This window comes from Microcaecilia unicolor, chromosome 9, assembly GCF_901765095.1.
Source record: "Microcaecilia unicolor chromosome 9, aMicUni1.1, whole genome shotgun sequence".
Lineage (NCBI taxonomy): Eukaryota > Metazoa > Chordata > Amphibia > Gymnophiona > Siphonopidae > Microcaecilia > Microcaecilia unicolor.
Window position 1 is genome coordinate 210011371 of NC_044039.1, and position 15760 is coordinate 210027130.

A 15760-nucleotide genomic window follows, 5' to 3' on the forward strand; every position below is an offset into this window, starting at 1 on the left:
TAAAAGTTTGCAAAGTTTAAAAAAATAAAATAAAATCATCCAGAAGTGTCTTCCTTGCCCTCAGAGAAATTAAGAGGACCTAATAATTTCTCCCAAGGGTTGTAAAAATGGATGTTAAACAAAAGTGGTGACAAAGGTGAGCCCTGAGGAACTTCCCACTGTAACTGGTAAGAATGAGAGCAATGTTCCCCCCCAAAATTTAACTTTAAAAGTACATTCTTCCAACAAATGTGGGATAGAAATGCTGTAAATAAATTAATAAAACAAACAAACTACGGCTGCTAAGTCACAGCATTGAGCTATTATGTATTTTTTTAAAAAAGATCTCTTACCTTTACTGCCATAATGTTCTGGTGGCAAGTCATACGGAACAGGAAAAGAGAGCACTGAATTTTTGTTTTCTGAAAAGATGTCCACCTTCACATTGAATGTACCTGTGTCAGAGCCCTGCACAGAAAAAAACAAATGTTGAAACATTAGCCCTGCCAAATCCGAATGCCAATATGGTCAGGCTGCCTGGCACGAAATCTAAAATAAATACTACACAAGAATCACAAATCACATCAATGTGTAATCTTACGCACAACACTTAATCCTGCAATGGGTGAAATCACGTAAAATGTTTTCTGATCAGTTTTAAGGGATGAACAATAAGGCTAATAATTAAAAGTCCCAGCTGGCTAACTTTAAGAGCTAAGCGCCTACATTTCCCATATGTAAAACTCTGCCATCTTGGAGGTTTCAGGTTTATTTAGATTTTGATATACCGCTCATGACCAAACTTTCTGAGCAGTTTACCATTTAATAAAATGAAAGCATAATAGGATGGAAAAGAAATACAAATTCCGACAGTAAAGAGATTTCAAAATAAGTGAGACTAAGATTATGATATTAAAGAAAAAAAAATATCATTCCAGCGCTGGATCATTTTCTTTCGCCGGGAGGGGTAGGGGTAAGGAAGTACCCATTTTTAGTCACAAGTGTAAATGTTTTTTTTTTTTAGTAACACTTGATGTCATTTTTCTATACATAGTGATTCCACAATCAGACGCTCTAGTTGCACTTGAACTTTTCCTGGAACAGAGAACTGATTCTCCTAGGGTACCCACAGGTACAGAGAAGAGTGACAAAAATGATAAAGGGGATGGGATGACTTCCCTAGAAGGAAAGGGCTCTTTAGCTTGGAGAAATATGGCTCAGGGGAAATATGATAGAGGTCTATAAAATAATGAGTGGAGTAGAACGGGTAGACATGAATCGCTTGTTTACTCTTTCCAAAAATACTAGGACTAGGGGGCACGAAATGAAGATTCAAAACAGCAAATTTTTAAAAAATTGGAGAAAATATTTCTTCACTCAAACTGTAATTAAACTCTGGAATTCATTGCCAGAGAAAGTGGTAAACAAAGTTAGCTTAGTGGGGTTTAAAAAAGATTTGGATAGCTTCCTAAAAAGAGTCCATAAGTCATTATGGAGGAGTGGCCTAGTGGTTAGGGTGGTAGACTTTGGTCCTGGGGAACTGAGTTCGATTCCCACTTCAGGCACAGGCAGCTCCTTGTGACTCTGGGCAAGTCACTTAACCCTCCATTGCCCCATGTAAGCCGCATTGAGCCTGCCATGAGTGGGAAAGCACGGGGTACAAATGTAACAAAAATAAATAAATAAAAAATTATTAAGATGGACTTGGGGAAAATCCATTGCTTATTTCTAGGATAAGCAGCATAAAATGTATTGTACTGTTTTTGGATCTTGCCAGGTACTTGTAACCTGGATTAGCCACTGTTGGAAACAGGATGCGGGGCCTGATGGACCTTCAGTCTGTCCAAGTACGGCAACACTTATATTATGTTCTTAGGGTTTCTGCTTCGGCTGATTGAAGTACCAATGACTAAAAATGTATTTTTCTTCGACAGATGATTTTTCCAGCACATTTCAGGAGTGACCACGGGGGGCCACAATAGCCCCGTCTGTGGCGAATTTATTCATGTCTAAATTTGAAGAGGATTTTGTTTACAACTCTGAGTTCTTTGGATATGTGAGACTCTGGAAAAGATTTATTGATGGCATTTTTGATTTGGATGAATACTTTGGAAAAGCTCAATGAGTTTCTGAGCTACTTGAACAATTGTCATCCAACTATCAAATTTGTGAAGTCTTTTCACAATAACATCTCAATTTTGGACATTACGATTTCAAGATCAGATCAAGTTTTGTTGTTTTTTTTAAACCACCATGTTTAGAACGAGCACCAATTGCAACACCTTCCTGCATTTTGATAGCTGTCACCCTGTCTCTGAAGAACAGTTTGCCACTATCTCAATTTTTCTGTTACAAATGTCTATGTTCATCATGAGAGTATTATAAACATCAGTCAAAAATTTTACCACATGTGATTCAGTGTTTGTAGTTTATATCATTTTGTGTCCCTGTTTTGGAATCTATGTGGGACAAACATCTAGAAAACTGAAGACCCATTTGATAGAGCACCGATGTACAATGCACAGAGAGCTGAAGGAAGCGCCAATAGTGAACCATTGCCTTCAAAAGAAACATGTGTTTAATGCTCTCAAATGCTTTGAGACAGACCAGGTGAATTCTGATGTTCATGGTGGAGACCGGCATCTGTCTTTACTTCAAAGGGACCAACACTGAATCTAATTATCAATTAAATTTGGTCAGTTTGGTTGATTAACTAAAGAGACATTTGTTCACATAGGTGATATGGATGTTGGATAATTTTAAATAAATGAAGTAGCAATTTATAAACTGTGTTATGTTGTTTACTCAGGCCTATGTCTAATATTACACTGTGTTTAAAATCAGAAACATTCAGTGTGACGTATATACAGTGGGGGAAATAAGTATTTGATCCCTTGCTGATTTTGTAAGTTTGCCCACTGACAAAGACATGAGCAGCCCATAATTGAAGGGTAGGTTATTGGTAACAGTGAGAGAGCACATCACAAATTAAATCCGGAAAATCACATTGTGGAAAGTATATGAATTTATTTGCATTCTGCAGAGGGAAATAAGTATTTAATCCCTCTGGCAAACAAGACCTAATACTTGGTGGCAAAACCCTTGTTGGCAAGCACAGCGGTCAGACGTCTTCTGTAGTTGATGATGAGGTTTGCACACATGTCAGGAGGAATTTTGGTCCACTCCTCTTTGCAGATCATCTCTAAATCATTAAGAGTTCTGGGCTGTCGCTTGGCAACTCGCAGCTTCAGCTCCCTCCATAAGTTTTCAATGGGATTAAGGTCTGGTGACTGGCTAGGCCACTCCATGACCCTAATGTGCTTCTTCCTGAGCCACTCCTTTGTTGCCTTGGCTGTATGTTTTGGGTCATTGTCGTGCTGGAAGACCCAGCCACGACCCATTTTTAAGGCCCTGGCGGAGGGAAGGAGGTTGTCACTCAGAATTCTACGGTACATGGCCCCATCCATTCTCCCATTGATGCGGTGAAGTAGTCCTGTGCCCTTAGCAGAGAAACACCCCCAAAACATAACATTTCCACCTCCATGCTTGACAGTGGGGACGGTGTTCTTTGGGTCATAGGCAACATTTCTCTTCCTCCAAACACGGCGAGTTGAGTTCATTCCAAAGAGCTCAATTTTTGTCTCATCTGACCACAGCACCTTCTCCCAATCACTCTCGGCATCATCCAGGTGTTCACTGGCAAACTTCAGACGGGCCGTCACATGTGCCTTCCGGAGCAGGGGGACCTTGCGGGCACTGCAGGATTGCAATCCGTTATGTCGTAATGTGTTACCAATGGTTTTCGTGGTGACAGTGGTCCCAGCTGCCTTGAGATCATTGACAAGTTCCCCCCTTGTAGTTGTAGGCTGATTTCTAACCTTCCTCATGATCAAGGATACCCCACGAGGTGAGATTTTGCGTGGAGCCCCAGATCTTTGTCGATTGACAGTCATTTTGTACTTCTTCCATTTTCTTACTATGGCACCAACAGTTGTCTCCTTCTCACCCAGCGTCTTACTGATGGTTTTGTAGCCCATTCAAGCCTTGTGCAGGTGTATGATCTTGTCCCTGACATCCTTAGACAGCTCCTTGCTCTTGGCCATTTTGTAGAGGTTAGAGTCTGACTGATTCACTGAGTCTGTGGACAGGTGTCTTTCATACAGGTGACCATTGCTGACAGCTGTCTGTCATGCAGGTAACGAGTTGATTTGGAGCATCTACCTGGTCTGTAGGGGCCAGATCTCTTACTGGTTGGTGGGGGATCAAATACTTATTTCCCTCTGCAGAATGCAAATAAATTCATATACTTTCCACAATGTGATTTTCCGGATTTAATTTGTGATGTGCTATCTCTCACTGTTACCAATAACCTACCCTTCAATTATGGGCTGCTCATGTCTTTGTCAGTGGGCAAACTTACAAAATCAGCAAGGGATCAAATACTTATTTCCCCCACTGTATATGCAATAATAGAGGAAATCGGGAGGAGGGGAAAAATCCTCTTCATATAACAGTTTAAAGGAACATATAACTTAGCTAATATGTAACTGAAAGAGTCTTTAGATGAGTCAGTGTGTTACAAGGGCAGCTGTGTAATCGTAACAGAGCAATATTCTCTTTGCTAGCACATTAAGCAGACTTCGTGAAAAGCAGGCCTTGACAGTTTGTGCCTGCGGGGATCTTACAGCTCTTAGGGGGCTGAGAATTACATATGCAGTTAAGAAAAAGCTTCAGAGATTCTTATTCCACTTTTTTTTAGCTTGCTGACAAGCCTAAACACTTTTTTTCTGTGATATTAAACAGAAGGGAGATAACAGGTCACCATTTGTAGACAGATATGGCTCTCCACGGACAGGATCTCAACGGTGGCTTCTAAACCTTTAGATGACCTTCCTAGAGGTATGTAATGATGTGCTGAGGCAGGAAACACCGCTACACTGTTTTCATGGATGTTTTATATCTGTCTGTCTATGCTGCCAGTTCATTGAGACAAGTGAATCTGTTTGTGTGAAGAAGTGGCATAGATGGTTTGATTTTTACTATTAGGGGTATACTGTGTTTTTACCCCTCTTTTACCCCTGATGCAGCCTGAGGGCGAAACGTGGCCACGTCGGGTAACTGTATAATAAACCAATTCTTTTACTTGTTTTGGTATTTTGTATGTGATCTGCTTTTACTTTGTTCATGTCTGTATATACACATACACGTGACTATTTCCTACTATCAATCGCATACCTAATTTTAGAGATGCCCATTCATTTAATACCACAAGGGAAATGTCAATGCAGTATTGATATGAAGAAACAACAAGAGAAAGATCTCCACGAAAATACCAAGGGCAAACATAGATTATATTTGAATGAATCTGACATAGTAACATAGTAGATGACGGCAGAAAAAGAACTGCATGGTCCATCAACTTTCTGGCTATAGGTGAGATACCTGATATTCTCTTTAATTTAATGCTTATTGCTTAATTAATTAATTTGCCCTGTGAAACCTCTTTCTTTCTTTTCCTGCCAAGCTCTGATAGAGAGGACAGGCTGTTCAAACTGCATTGCATTGGGCTCTAAAGTTGCATTTTACATTGCTGAAACTGCTATAATTATTGGGAATTTTTAGATTTATTTACAAAAGGAAAGTTATGTTCTAGGGCAATTTTGAAAGTTAAATAAACTGAAAATTCTTTGATCAGACTGTACCATTTCTGGTCCCATCTAGAGAATTTCCTTGATAACAGCATTTAGCTGACACATTGAGAGGAAATCGCTGACCATTTTTTGCCTTTTCATTTGATGGTCACCGCTGTTTATTTGCCCAACACACTATTGATGTCATTGCTCCCAATATAATAAAAAAAAATAAGCAAAAGTAACAGTCCTGTAAAACAACACAATCTTATTTAATATAGCTCTGCAAACCTGACCTAATTCCTCTACCCTTACAAGCACCATCGTAATATTGTCATACTGGCTACAAACTCCTTTCCTTTCCATTTTTCTCTCTGCCTCCTGTTTACACCTCTCTTCGTAGTTTCATCAGTTGAGCATATTAAGCTGCTGGTGCATCTGCTGGGCGGAAGCCACTGGCACTGCGGCCAGCACACAGTTTATCCCTTAAATATTCCTGGCTAAGCATTCTCCTTTCCACCTTCCATGCATATTTCAAAATGTCCCGTAGCATCAATTATTCCAGTTTCTCTGAGGAATCATAAACCGTATGTGATGTTTCTAAGTATCAGGCCAAAAACAAGAAAGAAGCAGAAGGGCCAAAAATAACAAATTTTATATTTGATAAAGGAATAATTTCTTTAATTCTGACCAAGATGTTCTTCTATAGCTGCCACAGACTGTGCAAGAGAAAGAGTGACCCAAATTATTTACATTTACTGACAATTATTTACGTTTAATGACATTTGAATTTACAGATCACTCAACATGCTTTAAGCTTATAAAATATATATGCAAGCATAAATATGCATTCGAGTCTTGAACTAAACAAGAATTCTTGCCAATGGAAATGAAACACTACCATTCTTTTACCTATTTGGTTCAAAAAATGTCCATTTTGAAACACACAACTCAATTCTCCCAACTAGGATTTTCAGAATCTACTATATCCCAGTGCATATACAAACATACATACCAGCCATACTCATTTCACAGCTGCAACAGAGTATCACAGAGTCTGAAGAAACCTGTTGCATGCATATTTAACCTAACGTGTTATCACTGGCCAGTCGCGTTCAATACTAGGACCCTGCATATCACATGCTACTGACATGCCAAATTCAATTTAGGAATATATTTTTGAATTAGGTTGCTCAAAGGTCTGCCAAACAATATTTGCATCAAAATCTACATTATTTAGTCTCCCTGCTTTCCAAAGCAACATATTTATTCTCCCATCTTCGTTGCTTAACACTCAACGACAAAGACCTGGAGGGCAGTGACCAACTTGGCCATCGGATATGCATGGTTAATGTTACATTGAGTTGCTGGCTCTGACTGATTTTTGTTTGACATTTTTCCAAGTCAAATGCAAAAGTCTCATGTGCGCCCATCGAGTTTCAGAAATAATAGTAGCAACTACCTGTTTTTGCTTATTTGGGCTTTCAGCTCAATTCAAATCAGGGCTGGGGATTTTCTCCCTATTTTTCATCCCTTCCAAACTTACTTTAGACTGGTCATGGCAGGAAGAATCCTTGGCCTAGAGGGAGGTGGGCAAGAAGAAGTAAGCAAGCAACAGGACACAATCATGGTACTTAAATTCAACTACTATATGTGGTCATTCCAAAATAACTGACAACTCCCCCCCCCCTCCCCACCTGAATTGCAGCTATTTTTCGGGATGCATTCCTACTACACTACCTAAACATGCAATGTTGGGTGTTATTAGGAAGGGTATGGAGTCCAGGTGTGCGGATGTTATAATGCCGTTGTATCGCTCCATGGTGCGACCGCACCTGGAGTATTGTGTTCAGTACTGGTCTACGTATCTCAAAAAAGATATAGTAGAATTGGAAAAGGTACAGCGAAGGGCGACGAAAATGATAGTGGGGATGGGACGACTTTCCTATGAAGAGAGGCTGAGAAGGCTAGGGCTTTTCAGCTTGGAGAAGAGACGGCTGAGGGGAGATATGATAGAAGTGTATAAAATAATGAGTGGAATGGATCGGGTGGATGTGAAGCGACTGTTCACGCTATCCAAAAATACTAGGACTAGAGGGCATGAGTTGAAGCTACAGTGTGGTAAATTTAAAACGAATCGGAGAAAAGTTTTCTTCACCCAACGTGTAATTAGACTCTGGAATTCGTTGCCGGAGAACGTGGTACGGGCGGTTAGCTTGACGGAGTTTAAAAAGGGGTTAGATAGATTCCTAAAGGACAAGTCCATAGACCGCTATTAAATGGACTTGGAAAAATTCCGCATTTTTAGGTATAACTTGTCTGGAATGTTTTTACGTTTGGGGAGCGTGCCAGGTGCCCTTGACCTGGATTGGCCACTGTCGGTGACAGGATGCTGGGCTAGATGGACCTTTGGTCTTTCCCAGTATGGCACTACTTATGTACTTATGTACTTATATCCTTCTAACAGAGAATTAGTATTCTAAGTTGCACCTACGAAGGAACATAATTTAGCTAGTGTGTAACAAAGGGTCTTCATAAGACTCAATGGGGCCCTTTTACAATGCCATGGTACAGCTACCGCGGCATTGATGTGCACCAAATCAGGACTACTGCTGGGCTACCACAGAAGCTTGGTGGTAGTTCCCACCTCCAGCGCACACCATTTCCGGCGCAAAAAAAACACATTTTTAAAATTTTTGTTATCACTGGGGCTTACCCGGCAGTAACCATGCTGCCCAGTTACCGCTGGGTTAGCACAAGAGCCCTTACCGTCATGAGCAGAAACAGCCGCACGCCAAGGACTTTTGTTTTTGGCCGAAAACCACTTTTTACCCTCTGTAGTAAAAGGGGGCCTCGGTGCACAGCAAATCCATGTGCTGACCACACCACAGGCCCCCCCTTTTACCACAGCTTGGTAAAAGGGGCCCAATGTGTTTTATAAGAGTCAATGCTTTCTAAAAGTATCTACATGTTTCTGTGGTATATGAACAGCCATTTTGAAAACTCCAGAAGCTCTGGTTCATGAAATATTTTAATTTCTTCTCCTAGAGTACCCTTGTGCAGTGTTCTAACTGCAATTAATTACCCTTCTTCTTCGATACTATCATACAATTCAAGCTGAAAAGATTTTTTTTGTATTATATCTAAGCACTTTTTAAAAATGTAAAACTGGAGAAATTCAGCTTCAACTTTTTTGATATACTGCCTATCATAAATGCTCAAGTGGTTTACAACAAAATTCACACACATAACTTTTTGTTAGTTTCAATGAGTTATGGACACTAATGTATACTGAATGGCTAAGATGATTTTCAACAGCAAGAACTGTTAGCTTAGCCTAATTCTTTAGCAAATTCCAAACATTTGAAAAGCTCTATTAATTTTGGTCTATATTCATTTTAAGTTTATTTTATTTCTCTGAATAAAATTACAAGAGTACAATAACAAAACACAACAAAATTTAAAGAAAAAGTATCAAAAACAAAGAAAAGGAGAAAGTGAAATAACTTTTACTCTGCATATCCCAAATTAATTTTGATAGGGCTGTGGGGCCATCACAGGAGCTGTCCAGGACATGGTACTGAAAAGCAGTGAAACCTAAAGAGGGAACCCTACTATTAACAGAAAACGTAAAGAGGATAGAAGTTGAATAGCTATATTTCATGCTCTGTGTAAACTCTTGCTGGATTAGTCAAGACACTGTCATCATACTATTTAACAGTGCAGTTATTCTAACCCATGAAAATAAGCGATGGCAAATAAACAACCAAATATTTTATTTTATATAAAATACATTTTGAAAATATAAACTCATGCCAAAAATCATTTCAGCTCTATTAAGTGTATTGCAAGGAAACATTTAGAAAAATATATGGGGCTAAAAACTTGCCCTCCAAACTGATCAAATCCTGGCCCAGCTTTTGGACCTGGGGGCACAAAGCTTCACCCAGGTCCACTTTTAATGTCCATAAAATGTCCAGAGTTACTTCAGCAGGGTTTGCTAAGGAAAAAGTATATTGTGGAACCAGCCCCTGTTCCATCATGATCGAAGACTGGTTCTCCATACTCACAGCCTCCAACTCCCCCGAATTTGGTAGTAAAACAGCTGTGGAAGCCGCTGTAGAACCCTGCAAATTCAAGGCTTCTGGAGCACCCCCTGGCTGACTCTTTGCCTCTGGTTGCTTAGTCTCTACGGGACTACCCAAACACAGATCTGAGGAAGCTGACAACAAGGAGCTGCTTTCTTACATAAGTCCATAAGTATTGCCATACTGGGAAAGACCAAAGGTCCATCAAGCCCAGCATCCTGTGTCCAACAGTGGCCAATCCAGGTCACAAATACCTGGCAAGATACCACAAAAAAGTGCAAAACATTCTATATTGTTTATCCCAGAAATAGTGGATTTTCCTCAAGTCCATTTAATAATGGTCTATTGACTTTTTCTTTAGGAAGCCATCCAAACCTTACACGTTGAGTGAAGAAAATTTTCTCCGATTCGTTTTAAATTTACTACATTGTAGTTTCATTGCATGCCCCCTAGTCCTAGTATTTTTGGAAAGCGTAGACGCTTCACATCTACCCCCGTTCCACTCCACTCATTATTTTATAGACCTCTATCATATCTCCCCTCAGCCGCCTTTTGTCCAAGCTGAAGAGCCCTAGCCACTTTAGCCTTTCCTGCGGCTGGGTGGGGGGGGGGAAGGGAGGGGCTCTCATGTTGGGGCTGAATGAAATCTCTAGCCCAGGGAGCAGTCTAGAACCTCCAACTGCCGCACACTGCTCCAGCGGGCTCGCTCACTGACTCTCTCGGGAACCCGGCTCTCTGCAGAAAAGAGTTCTGGCAACTGAAAGAGTACTAGGTCGCCGAGAGGCTCCAGAAGCAGACCGTCCCCTTCTCTTCGGCACTGGAAGGGAAAAAAAACAGGAAGAGTGCAAAGAGACTCCACACGCGTCGTCAGGTGCATACAGCAGCCATCTTGGCTAATAGTCTCATATTTGGACTATATAATTTGAATCCCTCCACCTCTTGACATGGGCTATTTTTATTTTTTGTACACCTTTAATCTTTTTCACATGTTTCTTTATTATTTTTAATTGTGTTGATTATTCAATAAAATTTGGAAGGGGGGGGGGGGGGGGGGGGGGACCTGCCTGTCTAACTTATTAATTTACCAGGTCACTGAAAGTCTATTGAACTAACCACATCTCCACCCCTTTTTTAGATTTTGGGAAAGAGCTTTCCAAAAGTAAGCCAAGGGGAAGAGAGTCCCACAATGCAAAATGTAAAATGCCAAAATGCACACTGGCATATACAGTGCAACCACATCAAAGATCTTAACAACCAAGGGGAGGGGGGGGGGGGTAAGAAATAACTACTGAATTTAGGTCAAGAACTTGATGCGATATGGGTTGAGTAGCCAGTTCTGTTCAAAACGCAAAAGGGTGCAAGGTATTTTCAATTATTTGTATCCATTTCAACTGAAAGATAAGTACACCTGCAAAAAGCGAACTACAATAATCAAGGCAAGGCATGCAACAATACCTTGGTGGCAGCACCGTTAAGGAGGGACCTGATCATTCTAAAACCTTGACAACACATGTTGACTTAAGAAGAAATGTAGGGTGCAAAATTGTCTATTACCTAGAATAACCCCTAAAGAATGCACCAAGGTTTTTAATGGAATTCCTGTGCCTGTGATTTCTGAATGACAAACTGGAAACTGAAAGTTCATCAAAAAATTATTAGAAGCTATTCGCTGACAAAGAAAACAGTTACAATGGATATGGAAATCTAAGTTCCAGCTGGTATGGGTATGTTACCAGCTGGATAGTATTGGCAAAAAAATAAGAATACATTGACCAGCATGAGAGAAAGATATGATCCTTGGGGGATCCCCACAATGTAAAGGGGTAGGGCAGAGAAAGTCGATTGTTCATAAGAATTTAGAGCAGGCCTGAAAAAAAAAATGAGCTGATACAGAAACACTCACCTCTGCTACCCTATGCAGAACAAGCAAATGGTCAACAAGATCAAAGGCAGTGATCACGTCAAAGTGAATCAAGAGAACGTCCTTAACATTATCTAAGGCCACATGGATTTGATTCCATATAGACACCAGTGCATACGACACTGCCTGTGAGATGTATGAAAACAGAACAGCATTTCTTTTTGCAAAGGAAGTGAATGTCATCTTTCTCTTCAAAGGAGAAAAGCAAATGAACTAATCAGACGCGTTTATCCAGAAATATATACTATATATCAGAACTGTATGCCAATCATTTATCAATTCTCAGTCAAACAACTGATCTCTGGAGACTTATATCAGGCATATTTTCAAAGCACTTAGCCTTCCAAAGTTCCATAGGTTTCTATGAAACTTTGGGAGGCTAAGTGCTTTGAAAATATGCCTCAAAGTAACATAGTAGATGACGGCAGAAAAAGACCTGCACGGTCCATCCAGTCTGCCCAACAAGATAAACTCATATGAGATGTGAATGTGTGGACAGAAGACCACATCGCAGCTTTGCAGATTTCCTCTATGGAGGCTGACTGCAAGAGGGCTACCGACACTGCCGTGGCTCTGAAATTATGAGCTTTGACATGACACTCTAGAGTCAGCCCAGCCTGGGCATAAGAGAAGGAAATGCAATCTGCTAGCCAATTAGAAACTGTGCGTTTGCCGACGGCCACCCCCATCCGATCTGGATCAAAAGAAACAAAAAGCTGGGTGGACTGTGTCTAGCCTTTAGTCCACTCCAGATAGAAGGCAGTCTAAGCACTTATAGATCCATGCAGCCATGTACCCCGCTGCTACTCAGAGAGTTAATATCACTTTTTGAGCAAATACCTTTACTCCAGAGATCTAATGTTATGGAACTGGCAGGGCTACAGGGAGATTATCTATTGCTACAGCTTCACAGGTGAATTAATTATGCCCTATGTACAGTTCGTGCTGTGATTAATCGACTATTGCAGCACTTGCCTGGCATTTGTAACTAGACCACCACTTCACACAAGCACTTGTAACATGAAAAAGACAAGAGTACAAAAATCAAAAGGAGCAGATGTTTCATTACATTTGTTTTAAATATGGGCTTGTGTAATCAACTGGTCATGAAAATACTAAATGGATATTCAAATGGAGGTTAACATCATGGAATCATGGCTTTGAGCGATCCACGTAAGGCACTTATGTATGTAAATGATAATGTAGCAAAATACGAGTAGCAACTGCTTTTACGAAGCACAAACTGGATTGATTAAAAAGGGGATGAAAACGAGGGAAGGTATAAAAAAAATAAAGTGTAGTCATCCAGTATTTTTGGCTTCTTGCACTTAGCTAAAGACAACATCATGAAATGAGCATGTTCTGTGTGATGCTTTTGCCCATTTCCTAATGGTGACATCAGGAGAAACACAAAGTATATCTGGAAAAGTTCGTGCTTTTCAGTGGAGTAGCCGCTGCCCAATGGTTCGAGCAGCAGGTTGAGAACCAGGGAAGTCGGATTCAAATCCTACTGTGGCTCTCTATGATCTTGGGCGAGTGGAGGAGTGGCCTAGTGGTGGACTTTGGTCCTGGGGAACTGAGTTCGATTCCCACTTCAGGCACAGGCAGCTCCTTGTGACTCTGGGCAACTCACTTAACCCTCCATTACCCATGTAAGCCGCATTGAGCCTGCCATGAGTGGGAAAGCACGGGGTACAAATGTAACAAAAATAAAATAGATACTATTGGAGATTCTACATGGAATGTTGCTACTATTGGAGATTCTACATGGAATGTTGCTATTTCACTAGCAACATTCCATGTAGAAGCCTGCGCGGCCACATTGGTGATCTGCAAGGGCCGACTTATACATGGAATGTTGCTAGTGGAATAGCAACATTCCATGTAGAATCTCAAATAGTAGCAACAGTGGAGGAGTGGCCTAGTGGTTAGGGTGGTGGACTTTGGTCCTGGGGAACTGAGGAACTGAGTTTGATTCCCACTTCAGGCACAGGCAGCTCCTTGTGACTCTGGGCAAGTCACTTAACCCTCCATTGCCCCACGTAAGCCGCATTCAGCCTGCCATGAGTGGGAAAACGCGGGGTACAAATTAAAAAAAAAATCACTTAACCCTCCATTGGCTAAGGTACAGACAGACTGTAAAGCTCTCCAGGGATAGAGAAATATTTTCTATACTTGAATGTAACTTTGCTTGTATTTCATTGTTAAGGTGTGAGCTAAATCCAAAAAAATTCATGCATAGTTCCATTATGGTAAACAACAGCTGGTTTGCTGTGGTTTCTTGTCCTATAGCAACATAAACACACAGAAAGCCTGAGTCAGCTTCTAAGATATTATGTAAGCCGCACTGAACCTGCTAATAAGTGGGAAAGCGCGGGGTATAAGTGTTACAAATAAAATAAATACTGCAACAATTCACATCGTAGTAGTCTAATCAGTCAGACTTTTGAAAGATAAGCAAGATCTGCGAGCTGCAACTCCTTAACACAGAATGATGTCATTTTGGTTAAACACAAAAATTATTGTCTGATAAAGTTTTCCGAGTCCTAATTATTTTACAGGGATAACACTGGGCACCGCCATGTTGGCATGTTCCAAATGGTGGTCTATCAACTACTAAATAAAAAAATGTATAACTTGACAAAAGGCAAAATATAATCCTAGCTGTAGCATTCTTATAAGAACTTGATCAATGTTCAGTCTCCCGCTGCCTTCAGCTTCATAATAAATCTGTGTTTCTTCCTCGACTAATAAAGCAGTCTATAAGGAGAAAATTCAGAAATATAGAGGTGCTAAATCTACAAGACAATCCCCAGAGAGACTGGTGCTGATGTCTCTGAGTCACTGTGGAAGAGGGAACAAAAAGGAACAGGCAGAAATCTATTAAGTGAGAACTCGTGCTTTCGACCCTGGGGCACCAAGTTACAGAACTGCAATGTTAAAAGTACTTTGTAAACGCTGCCAAGGTAACTACTTCCCGTACTAAGCAACGGGTTATTGAAGTAGCTTTGAGAGTTTATCCATCTACTAAAATTTTAACGACTGTGTAATCACTACTTATTACTCTCGCCATTTGCAAGGTACAGTTGGGCAGTTTGTGTCCTCTGACCCGTGATTAGGATATTTAGTGGTGTTTACTTCTGCAGAGATTACAACCAAGCAACATTACATTTCCCAGGGTCAAAGGGCCTCTCAAAAAGACCACCACAGGCAACCAGGGAAACAAGCACTGTCCAAAAGATACTTTAAAAAGTGCATCCATGTAAATGTTGTATATTCTCAATAAACAAGTCTGGATTTATTAATATTCTCTTAAATCACTGAACAAATACTACATAGTTCCTTCAATGTCATGACAGCTTTCCTAAATTGTTACATGCAGCATGCAACTGTAATTAGAAATGACCCATAAGTCATTCAGTTATTTGTAAAAGGCAGAAGGCTCTAAGCATAATTTTATTCTAGGCACCTGGACAAATACTGGGAATTCAGAGGTACTGTTGCTAAGCAACTCACAAGCTTTTCTTGGCATGAACTCTGTTACATAATACACAGAAAGTAGACATAAAAATGAATAAAATCAGTTTCCCTGATTTTGGAACCATAGAAACAGGATTCCTCTTAATGGTTCAGCCAGTGCATTTTAATACTTATCCAAAGGGCCCAGCGTTCATCTACATTTTGTATATATTGACCTGATATGCCACCATTTGCAAAATTATTACGACAGTTTACAATAAAACTTTAACAACTCCAGATCTGCAAATGTAAAAAAAAAAAAAAAAGTAAGATAGATTATCCCATGTTTTCTTGAAATCTACTACTGTTACAGTCCCCGTCACCTCCTCTGGGTGGCTGCTGCATCTTTTCTGCAACAAACAGAGGGAGCTAAGTACGAAAAAAGTCCAAGCAGAAAAACAGCACAAAGGGCCTTTAAAAACACAGGGAACACAATTCTTTCATATAAAAAAAATCCTTTAATACTGGAATTTGATTGGAGGAAGACCCAACACGGGCAGTGTTTCGGTGCTACCGCACCTGCGTCAGGGGTCACACCAATGACTGAAAAAACCTTCAACAGACCAGTTTCAACTGTCTGATGTTTTCCCTCCAAACAACATGCAGTGAAAGACTCAAGCACA

General features: G+C 40.4%; 1 protein-coding gene across 1 annotated transcript in view; it reads right to left on the minus strand.

The window, feature by feature from the left end:
* TDP1 (tyrosyl-DNA phosphodiesterase 1) overlaps positions 1 to 15760 on the minus strand; it is a 179561-nt gene that overhangs the window by 34984 nt on the left and 128817 nt on the right. Inside the window, exon 15 of the mRNA XM_030215270.1 lies at positions 333 to 447. Within this exon, the coding sequence (XP_030071130.1) occupies positions 333 to 447 (115 nt within the window). The remainder of the gene's footprint in view (positions 1 to 332; positions 448 to 15760) is intronic.